This window comes from Centruroides sculpturatus, unplaced genomic scaffold (genome assembly GCF_000671375.1).
Source record: "Centruroides sculpturatus isolate CEXI.00-Female unplaced genomic scaffold, Cexi_2.0 scaffold195, whole genome shotgun sequence".
Taxonomy (NCBI): Eukaryota; Metazoa; Arthropoda; class Arachnida; order Scorpiones; family Buthidae; genus Centruroides; species Centruroides sculpturatus.
In genome coordinates this window covers 222,399-238,596 of record NW_019384511.1, presented here as the reverse complement: position 1 = coordinate 238,596, position 16,198 = coordinate 222,399, and the positions used below count along the sequence as shown (strand labels likewise).

The following is a 16,198-nucleotide window of genomic DNA, read 5'->3' as shown; positions in this document are numbered from 1 at the left end:
TACTACATGAAAATGAAAATTAATGAATACACTGTGTACAGTAATTTACCTGATAAGACAGACCTCAGAAAAATACTTTATGAGAGCTTTTATACTTTTATAAAGCTGTCTATAATGAAAATTAATTAACTAAGGATTTTTTTGCCCTGCCAGGGTGTGGCCGAGTTATCCGGAGTGCCGGGTTATCGAGAGACGAGTTTTCGAGGTTCTACTGTATTTATAATTTATTAATATATACTAATTTACGTACCGTTTTATTATGTTAATTATATTGCATGTAATAAAAGCGGCAACTAACACCTGTAATCCGGTTAAAATTAACACTATTTATTAAAAGAATTAACTTTTTTAACAGCCACCTTCGGGGAATAAATTATTATACAGAATAAAATTTAATAACAACATTTAAACTCATTCTGGTTCCTTTAATCTAGTATTCAGTAGTCTGCGAGTAGCTTCAATATATTCACAGTGCTGATTTATCCTGTTATCAAAAACGGGAATCCTGTAAAGATGGTTCACATGTCTTGATCATTCCTCAGCAAGGAAAAACCCATTGGATTTCTATTAAAAGCGATAATAATATTGGCTAAATGAGATATTTCTCCATAGGTACTGTAGAGAACCCTGTTAGTTGTATCAGTCTTGTGTGGAAGGTCGTTGTTCTCAGTAGAATTGACTGGTGTAAGATAAGGTCGGATGAGGCTCTTGATGAAGTTTGTCGGGTAGCCTAGGACAGTGGAAGTGAGCTTAATACGTTGGAACGCTTTATACCTGGAATGAACATCAGAACAATGAGTATCATTTATTTTTATAAGTACTCTGAATGCCGCTATCTTGGAACCAAACGGATCGAGGGAGTTGATGGAATGAATAAGGCGTTGTACGTGCTCTTCCCGTAGACCTCGGTAGTCCTTATCATATTGACTGTCTAGCTTTCAATAAATATTTCATTATGATCTATAGGAGTTAATTCTCTGCAGGAGTGGATTACCTTCTTAATTGGAATCAATTAATTAATATCAATTTAACAAATGCGAGAATATTGCAAGAAAGTTTTGAGAAGTACTGCATTAAATATGCCAATTACTATAGTTCTTATATAGAAATATTTTAACAGTATCATTTAATATTCTTATGATATTATTTGTAGTAAGTCTTTATATTGTGTAGTCCCGTATGTTGGTCTAGTAGAACCTGTGTAAATCGGAATTGCACTCTACGGAATATTTCCCGTTTAGACAAGTTTCCGTTTTAGACAGGTTTCACTTTAATAGATGAAAACATAATCCCATTAATTACTGCTGTTCATGATTCATTGTAACTGAAATATTAGCAAAAAAAGGGAATTTCATGTGCATGTAGGCTCAATAAAATTCAGTATTTCTTTAAAATATGAAAAATAATTTATTAATTATATTAATTACCGATGTATTTTTAAATCACAATTTTAAAATAGAATGTTTTATTCCAAAATATATAAAATTCAGCAAACAGTTGCTAAACTTTCCGGCAACAATTAAAACTGCGTGTGGCACTGTATGTTATATTTTAGTTAAAAATATAAAAAGTTTAATGTTATAAAATGGCAAAAATGCTCAATTTTGAAGATAGTCATGGATTTTATAAAAAAAATTAAAATCCGAATAGTGAGTAAAATAGTCATTAAGTCCGACCCTACTCGAAATATAACACACAGCCCCTTTATCTCCCCACCCTCTCGACCTTTAACCACCAAAATTTAATAGCACCAAACCCTCAAAATACATAAACCTCACTGCAAATTTTCTTCTCACAAACCTCACTGCTTTAAATAGGGTAAACAAAATCGTGCCCCCCCCACATACTAACATCCATACATACAGAAAAAAAACCCGACCTTTTTTGCATATCTCGACATTTTAAGGTATGCCAAGTAATGTCAAGGTATGCCAAGGTAAGTCCAAAAATGCAAAAATCTTCGGGGGGGTTATTTTTTGACCGAACTCTATACTTTCCCTTTCTTATATATAACAAAGCCGGAAAAGTAACAATAAGCATTTTTTTTTTATTGAAGTTAAGATCATTTACAAAAACATACAATATTTTCGAGTCTTTTCTTTATCCATTAACACAACCACAGAAGTAACAGTTAAAATTGGCTTGAAGAAAAACTTCATTGAAAAGACCAATAATAATAGATAAAAAATTCACAAAGTTAAAAACGATATAAAACTTCAGCCTTTCATTGGAGGATCTGACGTTTTGCGTTAAAAACAAAGATACATTTTCTCATCCAAAATTATTGTATATTTTTGTAAATGGTCTTAACTTCAATATAGAAGATATCCTGAGTCATTATGAAAATTTTTTTTAATCTTTGATTGGCCTCTTACCCAATAATAACAATTGAATTATCACTCGTGACACGAAAGTGTGACATCATTGTATTTTTTTCAACACTGCAGCCACTCAGCAAGTTTAAAGTGCCAAGACCGAGAACAAAGTTATTTTGAACTAAAAATTAAAGCAAGTATCCATTTAAATTAATTATTTTGTACCTTAAATTTACAATATAAATTATTTTATTTATATAAATAAACATATATAATTTCATCATACATTATATATATATATTGATAATACACTATATTTTTGCAATTTTTAAAACTATTCTCAACACTACACTAATATTTGTCGTGTTATTCCTTGGTCGTTCCTTGATATTAATTATTTATTATTTTTATTAATGTAGTCATATTATGAACAAAATTATGTTGTTGTTATTATTATTATACAGAGTGGCTCAAAAGTCTATTAACCGAGATAAATTTTTAACATAATTTTGAGCATAGTTAAAGCGGTTTAATATCGTTTTTATGCGATTATTTCCCTTCGAAACGAGAGACTTTATCACTGATATTATTGTGTGTTTGGCAGTGTTATGCACAGTATACACAAAAGCTTTGCACAGTTATGACTGATAAAATCGTATAGCTTGACTTTGAGGGTATGAGGTCATGCAGAGAAGTCTCACAGTTTTCCTCAGGTTATTTCGATTGTGTCATCACCCTTGCAGTATTATACCGTTTCATAGCAGCCGAAATTAAATTTGGCCTCCTTAAAAGAGGATCAGAATTGCCTGACGGTAATGATTATCTATTTTTTCATACATTTTCTATTTAGCTAATACGTAGCAGTAGCAAGATATAGCCTGGTAGTATGGGCTGTTTCTATCTACACTACGAAAATATAGCCTATATTTAAATCTCTTTTATCACTAAAGTATTTTATGATAATAATATTTTATAACCAGGACATCGGAGAAATATATCGTTTTATCAGATTTATATCAATCGTAAATAGAGATATTAAATATAACCTTGGTTTCTTTAGCAACAAAATATGATAAACTAGTTTAGCGTATCTAATCGATGTTAAAATAATAATATAAAGTACAGCTCTTATCGCCTTCTAAACTAAATAGGATATCACGTGTTCTTCAATTCATAAAAGCATTTGAAAAAAATCATAATTCAATATAATTAATAGCAATTCAACTCACTTGAAGCTTCGTGCAGAAGGACGTGAGGACGTTGTTAAATTTCCACACAACATAATAATCACTTGTTGAAATTAATGTTATATTCACATAAAATTTAAATCTTATATTTGAAGTTATTTCTTTATTAATTTTTGTAAACACATATTTATTTGTTTATTTAAATAACCCCGTGCCACAGTCGGTAGATTAACTGGTCTTTCGACTTCCCATCTTCGCTCGTTGCTAAAATCAACTAGAGACAAATGTTACCACCAGGGGTACTGCAAGAGCGCTAGATCGAATCGCTGTGAGGACGAATGTTTCCTTTTTATTGAAAGATATATAACCTTCGAGTTCGATTTCATAATTTTTTATATGCATTGTATTATAAGAATGAAAAAGCTTTTATTTAAACCCAAAACCAGGTTTATGGATAAATAAATGACACTTAATAAAACATTAAACACCTTCCATCGCTGAGAAATGTTTATTTAATAAAATACGTTCGAACTCATTTACACCTCAAGATGGTTTATTCCATGAGGCTGAAAACGTTAGTGTTTTATTAAATAAACATTTCTCAGTGATGGAAGGTGTTTAATGTTTTATGAAGTGTTTTAAAAACGCTGAGTTTGATATTTAGTTAAATAAATGACAATGAACAAAACTGACACAATAGTACAATTATTAAATTCTGCTATTATGTCAATTTATTGTACGTTAAAGATTTATTATACATACAAACAAATTATATTATACATATTAATAATAATTATTATTATTATTATTTGCGTTATTAAAATTTACTTTAAGTGAGAAATTTTTCTATGGTTTTTACTTTCAACTGATGAAATAAATGATTGATTAATCGTTCGCGTGAAAAAATGCAATCGACAAGTAACAAAAAAGTGCAAAAATCTGGAAGTCAAGTAGGACTTGTGACCAGCATTGTCACATCCTATCATCAATGTAACAGAGCACTGATTTAATATATTATCCATTATTGAAAAATAAACATCCATGTTTGGGTTTGTTAATTTTTCGCATACTTTGCTTTCTGCCCAGTACATCAATTGGCAAAGCTTATAGCTTGGATATAACAAACCTCCTCGAGATTTGATGAATGTAAATGTCTTCTCTGGTGCAGCATCCTCGGATTTTGCTGTTAATATATTTTTGCATTCATCACAACCGAGTGATGGCAGTAGATAATAAACAATGTAACCTCCTAAATAATGTAGGATAAACTTAAATGTTTCTGGTGCACAATAATCACGATCTAATAATTCATTATCACTAAGATCTATCAATACATATGATAGGCTTGGATTACAAAGCAAAGTTTCTAAATGTTTTTCCAATTGTTCTTGAACTTCTTTAAATGGTTTTTTATGACTCTGAAGATTTTTTAAAGTAATAAGGACAGATCCAAGATCAGTTTGAATCGATGCTCGTTTGGGAGGACGAACCAAACTGTACACAGTCATCAGTTTGTATAGATATAAGAACTGCACTGTTGTGGAATGAGAATTGCTTTCACTCTCTTGTCTCATCATTCCAAAGAAACGCCAATTTAAAAGAAAGCATAAGTTAAGAGTTTAATACAAGATTATATAATCATTACACTAAGTCAGTTTTGATTGATATAAAAAATATCAGACAATTAATCTTAAAGTATTTATAAGGAAAGGTGGGCCACAGAGAGATCAGTGAATCACAAGCCAAGCCACAGAGAGATAGCCCTCAATGGGTCTCACAAACCCAGCTCAATCTTTAGTTAACGTTTTTTAAATATAAAAATACTGAAAATATTTATATTCTTCCAACTTTTCAGTCCGATCAACATGCGGTAAGAACGTTTTTTTATTTGACTTTACTTGGACTAGATGTGTTATCAAAAGCTTCCAGTCGAAAAATTTACCGGGAAACTCATTACTTCTAGATATTGCGTAATCGCGGAAAGTAATTAAACCAAAAGTATTTTAGTTTTGCGGGCAATTTTACCACGAAATGTTTCTATCAAAACACTTATTCGTTTAAATAACGTCAATAAATATGTAAATTAGAGCTAAATTGGAGCTGAAAAACGACGAAAATAGCGATTATCTAACATTTGTTTACAGTTTTATCTTGATTTACATAGGGGGAGCGATTTTCTTATTGTAGTCAATCTTCCACCAGACATTTCTGAGAAAATGCTTACTCGTTCAAACAGAATCAAACAACTAGAAGTTAGCTAATTAGACCCTAAACGTTATGGAATAATATAAATAAAAGAATGATAGCTACGCGATAATCGTGTTGCTTAGCTATCAAATCATATAAAAATAAACATTAAAAACGCAATTTTGTCATCAATACAGCAAGAAAGAAAGAAAGAAAACAAAGCGCGGAATTTAACGGTGAAATTGTAGTTTTTTACGCGATAGATAAAATTTAATAATTTTATATTAAAACACAGGGTCCGAGAGACCCACTGCGACTCAGTCAAGGACAAAAAGTTACATGACTCACTGAGGATTAAGATTACATAAAAAACATATATTTACCTTTGGTATTGTCTTTTCGGAATCTCTTCCTAGATGGTTCTTCATTTCTTGTGAGCGTTGATCGTTTTTGAGGTACAGACTTACTAACGTACTTAGGACAATTAGGAAAGATTGATGGATATGCATCTGACGTTAATGCCCAGCGATCTCGTGAAATTTCTACTTTCTCTCCATTTATAACATGGAAGTAGCTTTTGAAATAAATTTACTCACAAAATGTACGTCACAAACGTAATATTTACTTGTTAGCATCTTGTCGTCTCGTGATATGCATCGCATCCACTCCTCAATCTTATCGCTAAGAACACGGAAGAAATGTCTCTTCTCGTTACATGACTTATATCCTGCCTTGCATCCTGGCACAAAGCACGTTAGCATTTTTATGCAGCTAAACAAACAATTATTATAGGTCGAAATCACTGACCTCAGTATACACATAGCAAGAACAACGCTCTTCTGCTAACAGTGGCGCCAACTAGCGGCAAATATTGTCTCTAGCTAAGTTTAAACTATCAGTCGAAAGACCAGTTAATCTAACGACTCTGCCCATACATAAATTAATTTTCAGGAGGAGTGTTACATATTTGATAACTTAAATTAATAAATTGCATTAACACTAAACATTTTTGTTCGAGGCATTGTTAGAAAATAATCCATGAATTTTATCCGCCGTTTCTTTATGAACAACATTACTAGTACCTGTTGGTAAACGAAAATAAGCCAAATTCTTACACAAACCAATAATGATTCAGGGTCGCATTTCCCTGCAAACAGTGAGCAAAAATGACTGATGAACTTAAATGTACAGTCGACCCCCCTATAACACGGGTTCCTATAGTTAGGATTCCTATATCACGGCGAAAACATTGCGAAAGTATTCGTACAAACATGCTAAAAAAAACTCCTATAATTCGGTAAAACGTCATCGCCGACTCGTGTCGCGACAAGATTGCACAAAGCGTTGAGTTTAAACGAGCAGCGGACCTACCAAAAACCATTTATTATTTAACGTCCATAAAAATTATATTTATATTAACGAGGTCTCCAAAGTTCAGCGAATTTTTCGCAAAAAAAATAATTTATCAAGAAGAACGCGAGCGCCATTCGATGACAATCTCCACGACGAAAACAAGCTTAAGCAAGTGCGTAATCGAACGGTGCACACTCGGTAAGTAATCCTACAATTTTTTGTTTATAGCATAGTTTATACGGATTATTCCCAAAAAATTTTACGTGTTTTGGAAATGTTGAGTCGAATTAGTCTAGAATCGATTAATTTTATGGAAGAAAACCTTTCAAACAGCCGTAGTCCGTAAAGTGCATACGTGCCGGGTTGTGATTGGCTGGACTTCTAAAAGCTGGATTCATAGAAACAGGAACGTATTTACCGTGTTATAGGGGGGGTCGACTGTATATACAAATTTTTCCATACTAAACGAAGCCTATTTAGTCGAATCTGAACGGTTGTTCTCTTTACAATAAACGAAAGCTGCTCATAATAAACATGAAGACACTGACAATTATCTAATATTTCCGGATAACATGCATGGTATTTAGCGTTGAGTACCCGTCTCTTTCTTATCTAAGAAAAAGATTATCAAACTCAAATGAAATAGAATTTATGCAATATTTCATAACATCTGGGATGAATCAATTAGAAGAAGTGAAATACCAATTCTATTAAATAATCCCTCTAAGTTAGTATACGAACAATTTTTAAAGGTCTTATCGATGACAATTTCTTCAAGGAAAAGTATGCCACAGAATTCAAATTATTTCTGATCCTGTGACAAAAAGGTATGCCACAGGATCAGAAATAATGTTTTTCAAAAAGTTAAGGATTAGTTTAACGAAACGTTTTCAAGGAAACACTAGATCCAATTCAGATCTAATCGCGTATGTCGGGATCGACCTCTCGAGCCCAAAAAGACGACGGAAGACTCAACTCTATTGAGTCAATGTCCTCAAAGCAAAAAGACCCTCTCAAGAATAGAGCATAAGACCAACACGACGTAAATAAAGAGGCTGCTAGCTTTTTAGACAGGTCCGTATGATATTTCTCACTCTTCTCAAAATATCAATTATTGTAATTATTATGCGTTACTCTTAACGTAAGAAATGTAATTTTTGAACGAACCAGTATCAGACAATCGAATTTCCGAATACGTAACTTCATAACGATACTTATTTCTCTTTCATTTAAGAAAAACTTACCTGCTTTTCTCAGCCTTCCGTCTTGTCTGAAAATTATTATTTTCGACTTTTAAAAAATTGATACGCCATCCCAAAGTAGAAGAATTATTAAATAATCTGTCTAATTTCCTTTTTAAATAAATCGGCATAGTGGATAACACTATTGTATCGTCAGCAAATTGGAGTAAATGCACATTGTATTCTCCCATAGAAATGGAATCTCTGCTTATATCATCAAAGGCTTGAACCATAGCATTAACATAGCTGATAAACAATAAGGGACTAAGGGAATCATCTTGTGTTAAACTTTTCTCTAACGGAATATCATCAGTAAGCCCAGCACTAGTAGAAAGCCTTTCTTTCAGTCATGAAAATAAACATTCAATAATCTTAATAAATTTATCAGAAATTCCAAGCAGCCTTAATTTAGATACTAAAACTTCCAATACAACACAGTCGAAGGCTTTTTCGTAATCTATAAAAGCAGACAATAAACGTTGTCTTTTCTTTGAGAGTTGTCTACAAATTAATGTATGAAGGATTAAAATATTGCACAAAGTATTTTCCGTGGTTGGAAAGCAAATTGTACTCGTTAAATAAGATTCCTCATCCTAAGCGATATACCCAATCTTTTCGCCAAAATAGATGTAAAAATTTTTCGTAAAACAGGTAACAACGATATTAGCCGAAAGTTAGCGTGTTCATCGATTAGACATTTTTCATGAATAATCTTTACCTCCAACTATTACTTCGGAACCATAGCAAAATCGTAACACGATTAAATAGTTTAACACGGTGAGCGATTAATGTGTCCCTAGAATAAACGATTAAGGACGAAGAAATATTGTCTATCTTAGGAGCAAAACCTAATCGCATCTTTTGGATTGCAATATTCACCTCTGAAACTGAAATAGGAAGATCCAAAAAGGGATTAACCACTAAAGAACCCACCGACAACGACAAGGGCGACATCAAAAATGAATTCGATTCATTTAAACTAAATAACTATTGATAATAATTAAACCAGTCGGCCAAAGAAATCTCATAGTCTGATATGCTTTTAATTCCGCGAAATCGGCCAACTCGATACCAAAAGGTCTGTTATTTTTAACCTTTGTCAGTTGTAAGGCAAAATTACAAAAATACTTTCTCTTTTTTTCCTTGACAAGTGAATAATATACTTTTTTCAATTTTAGAAAAGAATCCAGGTCAACCTGATCGTTAAATCGATGGAATAGGCCAAGGGTGTTGTTCCTCGCCCTCTTCAGTTTACGACAAAACTCTTTTGATTACTGTTTCTGATATCGTGTAGAAACATTAATAATTACCGTATACATAAAGCAGGTAACATAAAAACATATAAACATATACTTGATTCATAAACACATCAGTTATACGACAAATAAATTAACATTGTGCCACTTTTATATATATACAATATACAGTCGACCCCCCTATAAGATCATTGATTTTTCCGTTTTATCTGAATTACATGTTGTACGAGTCACTTAGATTTTACAAATACGTGTGCCGGACTGTGAATGGCTCACATATTTGTAAAATCTAAGTGACTCGTACAACATGTAATTCAGATAAAACGGAAAAATCAATGATCTTATAGGGGGGTCGACTGTATAAACAAAAAATAGCAATTCTGTGTATATTTCAATGCAGAGAAATAAATTAATAAATATTTGATTCGTGTTACAGAATTACAGATGAAGCTTTCAGCTTTCTTTAGAAGTTCTTTGGTAATTTCGATTCTATTTCAATGCATGCTACTATGTGAAAACACGTCCATCAAAGACAAAATTACAGGAGTTACGATTAAGGTTTTGGATAAACAGGTTAAAGCATATTTAGGAATTCCGTATGCAACACCTCCAGTTGGAAACTTGCGATTCAGTGAACCTCAACCTGTTAAAGATTGGGATTTTGTTTACAATGCAACACAGAAACCTCCTTCCTGCATGCAAGAACCAATGTTTTTTGACCCCGAGTGGCCAAATCGTCATCCTAAAGAAGTAAGCGAAGATTGTCTCTATATTAATATTTGGGTCCCTGCTTCCACCACTTGTGGCGATAAACTCGCTACTATGGTCTGGATCTACGGAGGAAGTTTCAGTGTTGGATCTACAAGTATGGATATATATGACGGATCGTTTATTGCATCAATGGGAGAAGTCATCGTTGTTTCCTTCAATTATCGTCTAGGAGCATTCGGTTATGCAAATTTTGGACAAGACGGTGCAGCTGGGAATATGGGAATGTTGGATCAAGTGATGGCTTTAAAATGGGTTCACGAAAATATAGAAGCTTTTGGAGGTGACAGGGAATTAATCACGGTTTTTGGTGAAAGTGCAGGATCTATCTCAGCTGCTCATCATCTGGTTTCCCCTATGACGAAAGGCTTATTTAAACGAGCTATTCTACAAAGTGGTAGTAACTATCATAACTTAGTTATCGTAGAACCTGAAGATAATATTGAGACAACCTCAAAATTGTCTAAAGAATTAGGATGTAATGAAGAAGATATGTTAGAATGCATGAGGAATGTGAATTCTGTTGACATAGTAGCTGCTGAAAAAAAACTAAAGAAGGAGAAGAAAACCTTGGCAATCTTCCTTCCACAAAGTGGATCGCCATTACTTCCCGAACATCCATTTCAAAATGTTGATTCCGGTAAATTTCACGATGTAGATGTTTTAATTGGAGAAACAAGGGATGAAGGTTCTCTATTTTTACTTTTTAATAAATTAGAATTAATAAAGGAAGACGAACCAGTTTTATCTAAATCTGAATCCGAGTCTATACTGGGTGATTCTTATAAAGTGAATAGCGAATCTGTAAATCGCATCATGCGGGAATATCTGGGAGATATTGCAGATGAAGCTTCTTTTACGATTACAAAGCAGACAATTAAAGCAATAGGACACGGAATATTTACTTGTCCGATTTTTCATTTAGCAGAGAAACTTTCTGAAAACAATAGAAAAGTGTTTCATTACACATTTAATCACACTCGGATCAAATCCCCAATAAAGAAATGGATGGGGGTGCCTCACTTTCACGACGTATCTTTTGTTTTTGGAAAACCATTCAGCAGAGTAAAAGATTATACAACAGCAGAAATGGAATTCAGCAAAAGAACAATTGAATTATGGACATCGTTTGCAAAAACAGGGTAAGTAAAGGTATAGAAACACTAGGTATTTTCTTGTCAGAAAAATGCACTTTATCATAGAAAAACGAATTACTTACGTATTTACGTTGAAATGGAGCTAAAAACATAATTCAGTACTGCTTAACTTTTGTTTTATGAGAAACACAATTATAGGAATCGTTTACGAAAGTCGTCTAAACAACACTAGGAACGTCATATTAATCGAACAGTAAGCTATAGCAAAAATAGAATAAGAGATAACACACCCAAATGAAAAATATTTATTGAAAACGTAAGAAAACATCTTGAATTGCATGATAACACTCATAAAAATTATAAGATTTCGGCGATGAAATATTTCTTATAGAAATCTGAATCGCATTGTTCAACATGATATCTGGGTTAAATACAATATCGTATATAAAAATGTATAAGATTTTCAAAGATAAACCATTGCGTTGTGCATGGAGTGTCATTGATAGAAAGAAACGGACTAATTAAGTAAGCATAGCTAATATTAAATTAGCAATAAAATCGTGCTAGTCATCTATCTAACTCCTTCGGGGAAAATATTTGAATTGAAATCATGCCTTCTGGTATAGGCCCGATACCTGTAGTTCGATCGTAGTTAATAGGGGTTTCCTGCCCCAAGTTTTCCATATCTGGTCTCAATTTTAACACATCTAACTCTATTCTTGAGATTAACGAATAACAGACAGTGGAAATTTATAAATCTACTTTTTTTTCAAATTATAGACCAACAGAACAACAGATCTCTATACCCATTCAAACAACTGTCGACTTGTAATTTATGGCAGTTTTTCATGTTCAAGATGAATCTTTAAATTTACACGCTTTCACATTTCACTACTAATCAAATAATTACAACTGTCAAGTTATATGAATTATTTGATAATTTGAAATTTTTTAACTGTTCCTTCGTGACACAACCCCTTCACGACATAATGGTACAGGTCGAAAGAGTAATGGTATTTCATGGCTTTATGTCGTGTAAGAATAAAACAAAACGACTTTTTCCATAGGATCGGGATGTTGCATTAATTGTACTAAACTTTGCATTAATTGTTTCAATTGTAGTAAAACGCAACAGTCGCCTAGGTTTGCGTAATGAAAGAGAATTTATATATATATAATATATATACATATATATTGGGTACTTCTGACATAGCTAAAGGGGTTTAGACCCTGGTAGCCCCAATGACTCAGAGTTTGTCCATCAGGAACAGTGTTTAAATTCGTTTACAAACCGGAATATCTTTACAGATGGTTGTCCAGTATGCTATACACGGTATAGCTGACAAGGTAAAATTTCACATACCTGAAATATGCTATAGAAATATTTGTTGGACCTACATAGCAAAATGTCATTGTTAATTTGCTTTCTAAAATTATAATGAAATTTTAAGATTTTTTCAAATAAAATGAAGTCCAACCATGATTCAAATAAAAAAACAAATCCAGCGACGAGTTTCATACTTTTCCCGGAAACGTTTATGGCGTCATCTGTTTTCATATTTTATTTTTTAAAAACTTTATATTTTTAGCTATTGTAAAATGGCAAGAAACTTATGTTTGAGGGCAGAGATTGTTTTAGAAAAGTCGTAAATGCTAATAACAAGTAAAATCGTCATTAAGTCAGATCCTACTCGAGATATGGTACGATCCCTTTTATCTCCCCGCTCCGTCGACTTAATTAAAACCACCAAAATTTAACAGTATCAATCCCCATATACACAAACTTCCCTGCAAAATTTCAGAATTTGTCACAAAAAGCAATGGAGTTATTAAGCTTTAAATAGGGTGAACGAAATCGTGACCCCCCACACACTAACATCCATACAGACAGAAAAAATCCCCGAATGTTTTCGCATTTCTTGACGTTTCAAGGTGCCTTTTTGTAATAATTATTATAAAATACAAAAGCCTTGTTTTATCAGCACTTGTGAGTTTTAAAAAAATGTAAATTTCGATAACAACTAATATTTTTAAATCTCAGGCCATTAGAAATATGACAATTCTATACTTCTATATCTTTTCCACTTGATATATAATTTTAACGAAAAATGTAACAGCATAAGGCCCCATGTATAAACAGTGCTGGCCCGAGGCAAGTTTTCGGATGGAGCGAAATCCTATTATGGAGTCTCCCTTGGTTGCCCTTAATTTATACTCTTTAATTTTCTTTACCACTGAGGCGCCCCCTAAGACTTAGCGCCTGGAGCGGCTGCTCCGTTCGCCCTATGGTAGGGCCGGCTCTGTGTATAAAAGTATTCTGTCAGCTCCAAAAATTTGATCAATGGGGTCGTGATTTAAAAAGCTAAATATAGGACAATTCAAACTCACACACATCCGCACACATAAATATCTATATAAAAATTTTTATTCCTTTTTTTCATTCTTTTCGGAATTAGAGGAGCTTACAGTATCCAGAAATGCAAAACATTCAGACTCATCCGATAACAAAACTTCCCTTTGTTAATTTAATAATCGAGAGAGAAATTGCCAAGATTACTGTTAATTAATATGTTCTTGAAATTGTCTTTTTAGGAAGCCTTCGTGTGAAGGAATGGAAGAATGGTTAGAATTTGATGAGAAAGAACGAAGATCTCTGTCTCTTACTTTAGGAAATATCCATCTTACAAAGGCAGAAGAGGAAAAATGCAGATTTTGGAAAGACTTTTACGGTTATAATTGAATAAACGTAGGATGAAATTGTGAATACTGTTTAAATCACAATATTTGTGTCTTCACACATCTCTGTACAGTACATTCCCCAATTTCAGCTAAAATATTGTGAAAGATATAAAAACAAGAAAAAGAAAAACTTAAAAGCAATGAAAAATAAATTACTGTCATATAAATTCTTTAATGTTATTAGATCTTATCTTTTCACTGTCATTTAAAATAACTTCAGATTTAATAATATTAATTTTTTTTAATTTAGTGGGGTTTCCTCCGATAATTTGTTCAAACTACAAAAACACTGTAAAGACTATCTAAGTATAATTTTATTTCAAATTCAAGTGCTGCATCACGGCTATGGTACATGCTGTTGCTGGGATTTTATACTCTTTCGGACCAGTGCCGTAACTAGCCATTCCTGTGCCCTGTGCAAGAATTTGCATTTAGGCCCTTTAATTAATTAGGTTTGGAAAAATAGTAAAACAAATACATGCATTTTGGTTCCCCTTTACAAGTGGGCCCTGTGCGGGTGCACCTGTTGCACCTGCCTAGTTACGCCACTGCTTTTTTCACCCAGCAGTTATTTAGAGGGCTTTTTCATCAAGCTCATTCCGGGTTCGGCCATGCCCACTATGAAGCAGTGAGGAACATCCATGACATTTTTCAACCGGTCCAAATTCTATTTCCAAACTCCTATAAGCCAAGGTAAACTAACATATTAACCTTCTCATGACGTTTTAGAATTATCACGTTTATAACTAACGAAAAATAAGATAAGCATTTTAGTGCTCTTATGTGTTTCTTTAACAACTGCCTTATGGCTACACTGCAAGAGATTGTTTCTATTTATCCAATATCTATGCGAAAAATAATAATTAACTTTAATTATCCTAACGTAACAGTAGGCCTAATTGCTATGTAGAAGCACAAAAAATACTTACCTTTTCCAGGAGAGGGAGATCTTTTGTTCCCTCACATGGTACAGAACTCGGAACATGGTTACTAATTAATATGGTTGGGAAGCTACTATTGTTCTCACCCTTCGTTTTCGTTCTAGGAATAACTATTCCCGATAGAGCTGCGTTACTGTCGTCTTTTATGCAAAATTGGAGAAAGTCGCATTAGCACGTGTGTATTACTTTCCCGGCTGTTAGTATAACAGAGGGAAAGTATGGCAATCGGTCCAAAAATGCCCCCTCCCCAAGATTTTTACATTTTTGGACTCAGAGCACCTTGAAACTTTGAGAAATGTAAAAAGTTTCGTGGAGGGGGTAATATTTGTATGTATGAACGTTAGTTTGTGGGACTTTGACTTATTCCATTAATTTATTCCGATCTGTCAAACTTAATAAGCAGATTTTCCATAGATGTTAAACATGATTTCCAATGTTTGATTATTTTGACGAGAACGAGCAGACAATAAACATTTATAAAAACTATAGAAATTGGTTAAAAAAAAATTATATCTAATGGGTTTTCCTCAGATACCCTGTTGCGAGTGGTTTGCTACAAATCTTTGTGTTAAAGAGAAACCATTAATTCCATGTAAGGATTACCTACCTGCACGTATTAAATATTGAATTTGGGATTTTAATATTCATATTATTTTTTTATTATTATTATTGGAAAACCTATGTTAAAGTACAGAATTGTCCTATAAGTGTAAACGATAATAATCTACAAATGTATTTATATTTTCCTGTTTACTGTATACATATTGATCAATTTGACCAGTTTATAACTCCTGATAACAGAAGCATTAACCCACTTGTATTCAAGCCTTCATGGCCTTGTATTTGAGGTGACGCACAATTAATTAGGACCTGCTGATATGAAGGTGCAAAAGCATTAGTGGGGTTAACGCTGTCTTATATGGCTACATCTCTACTTCATCGTCACAAATGTACCTGTTTAAATTACTCGAACTTATTAAAAATTTACGCACATATAAATAATATGTAATCGAATTAAGTGGTCCAAACAGAGTGGCCAAAAAGTCAATTTACTGACATAAATTTCAAGATACTTCTGAGAGGAGTTCAGTAGGATTGGAAATGGGTGCATGTC

General features: G+C 32.9%; 1 protein-coding gene across 2 annotated transcripts; it reads left to right on the top strand.

Annotated features, from left to right (window-relative positions):
• The first annotated feature begins 2,198 nt into the window (after positions 1-2,198).
• On the top strand, positions 2,199-14,470 carry LOC111622421 (cholinesterase-like). 2 transcript variants are annotated; one of them, XM_023364802.1, is made up of 3 exons: positions 2,199-2,508; positions 9,976-11,449; positions 13,997-14,469. In XM_023364802.1, exons 2-3 carry the CDS (start codon positions 9,984-9,986, stop codon positions 14,142-14,144), a joined length of 1,614 nt encoding a protein of 537 aa, XP_023220570.1. In that variant the 5' UTR covers positions 2,199-2,508; positions 9,976-9,983; the 3' UTR covers positions 14,145-14,469. The 2 variants fall into 2 exon arrangements, with proteins under 2 accessions (XP_023220570.1, XP_023220571.1); XM_023364803.1 differs by lacking the exon at positions 2,199-2,508 and adding an exon at positions 9,515-9,609 and having other exon boundaries at positions 13,997-14,470.
• The last annotated feature ends 1,728 nt before the right edge of the window (positions 14,471-16,198 follow it).

Coding starts and splice junctions, on each gene's coding strand:
- LOC111622421 (XM_023364803.1), top strand. CDS start 9,984: ATGAAGCTTTCAGCTTTCTTTAGAAGTTCTTTGGTAATTTCGATTCTA. Junction 11,450..13,996: donor ACATCGTTTGCAAAAACAGG/GTAAGTAAAGGT, acceptor TTGTCTTTTTAG/GAAGCCTTCGTGTGAAGGAA.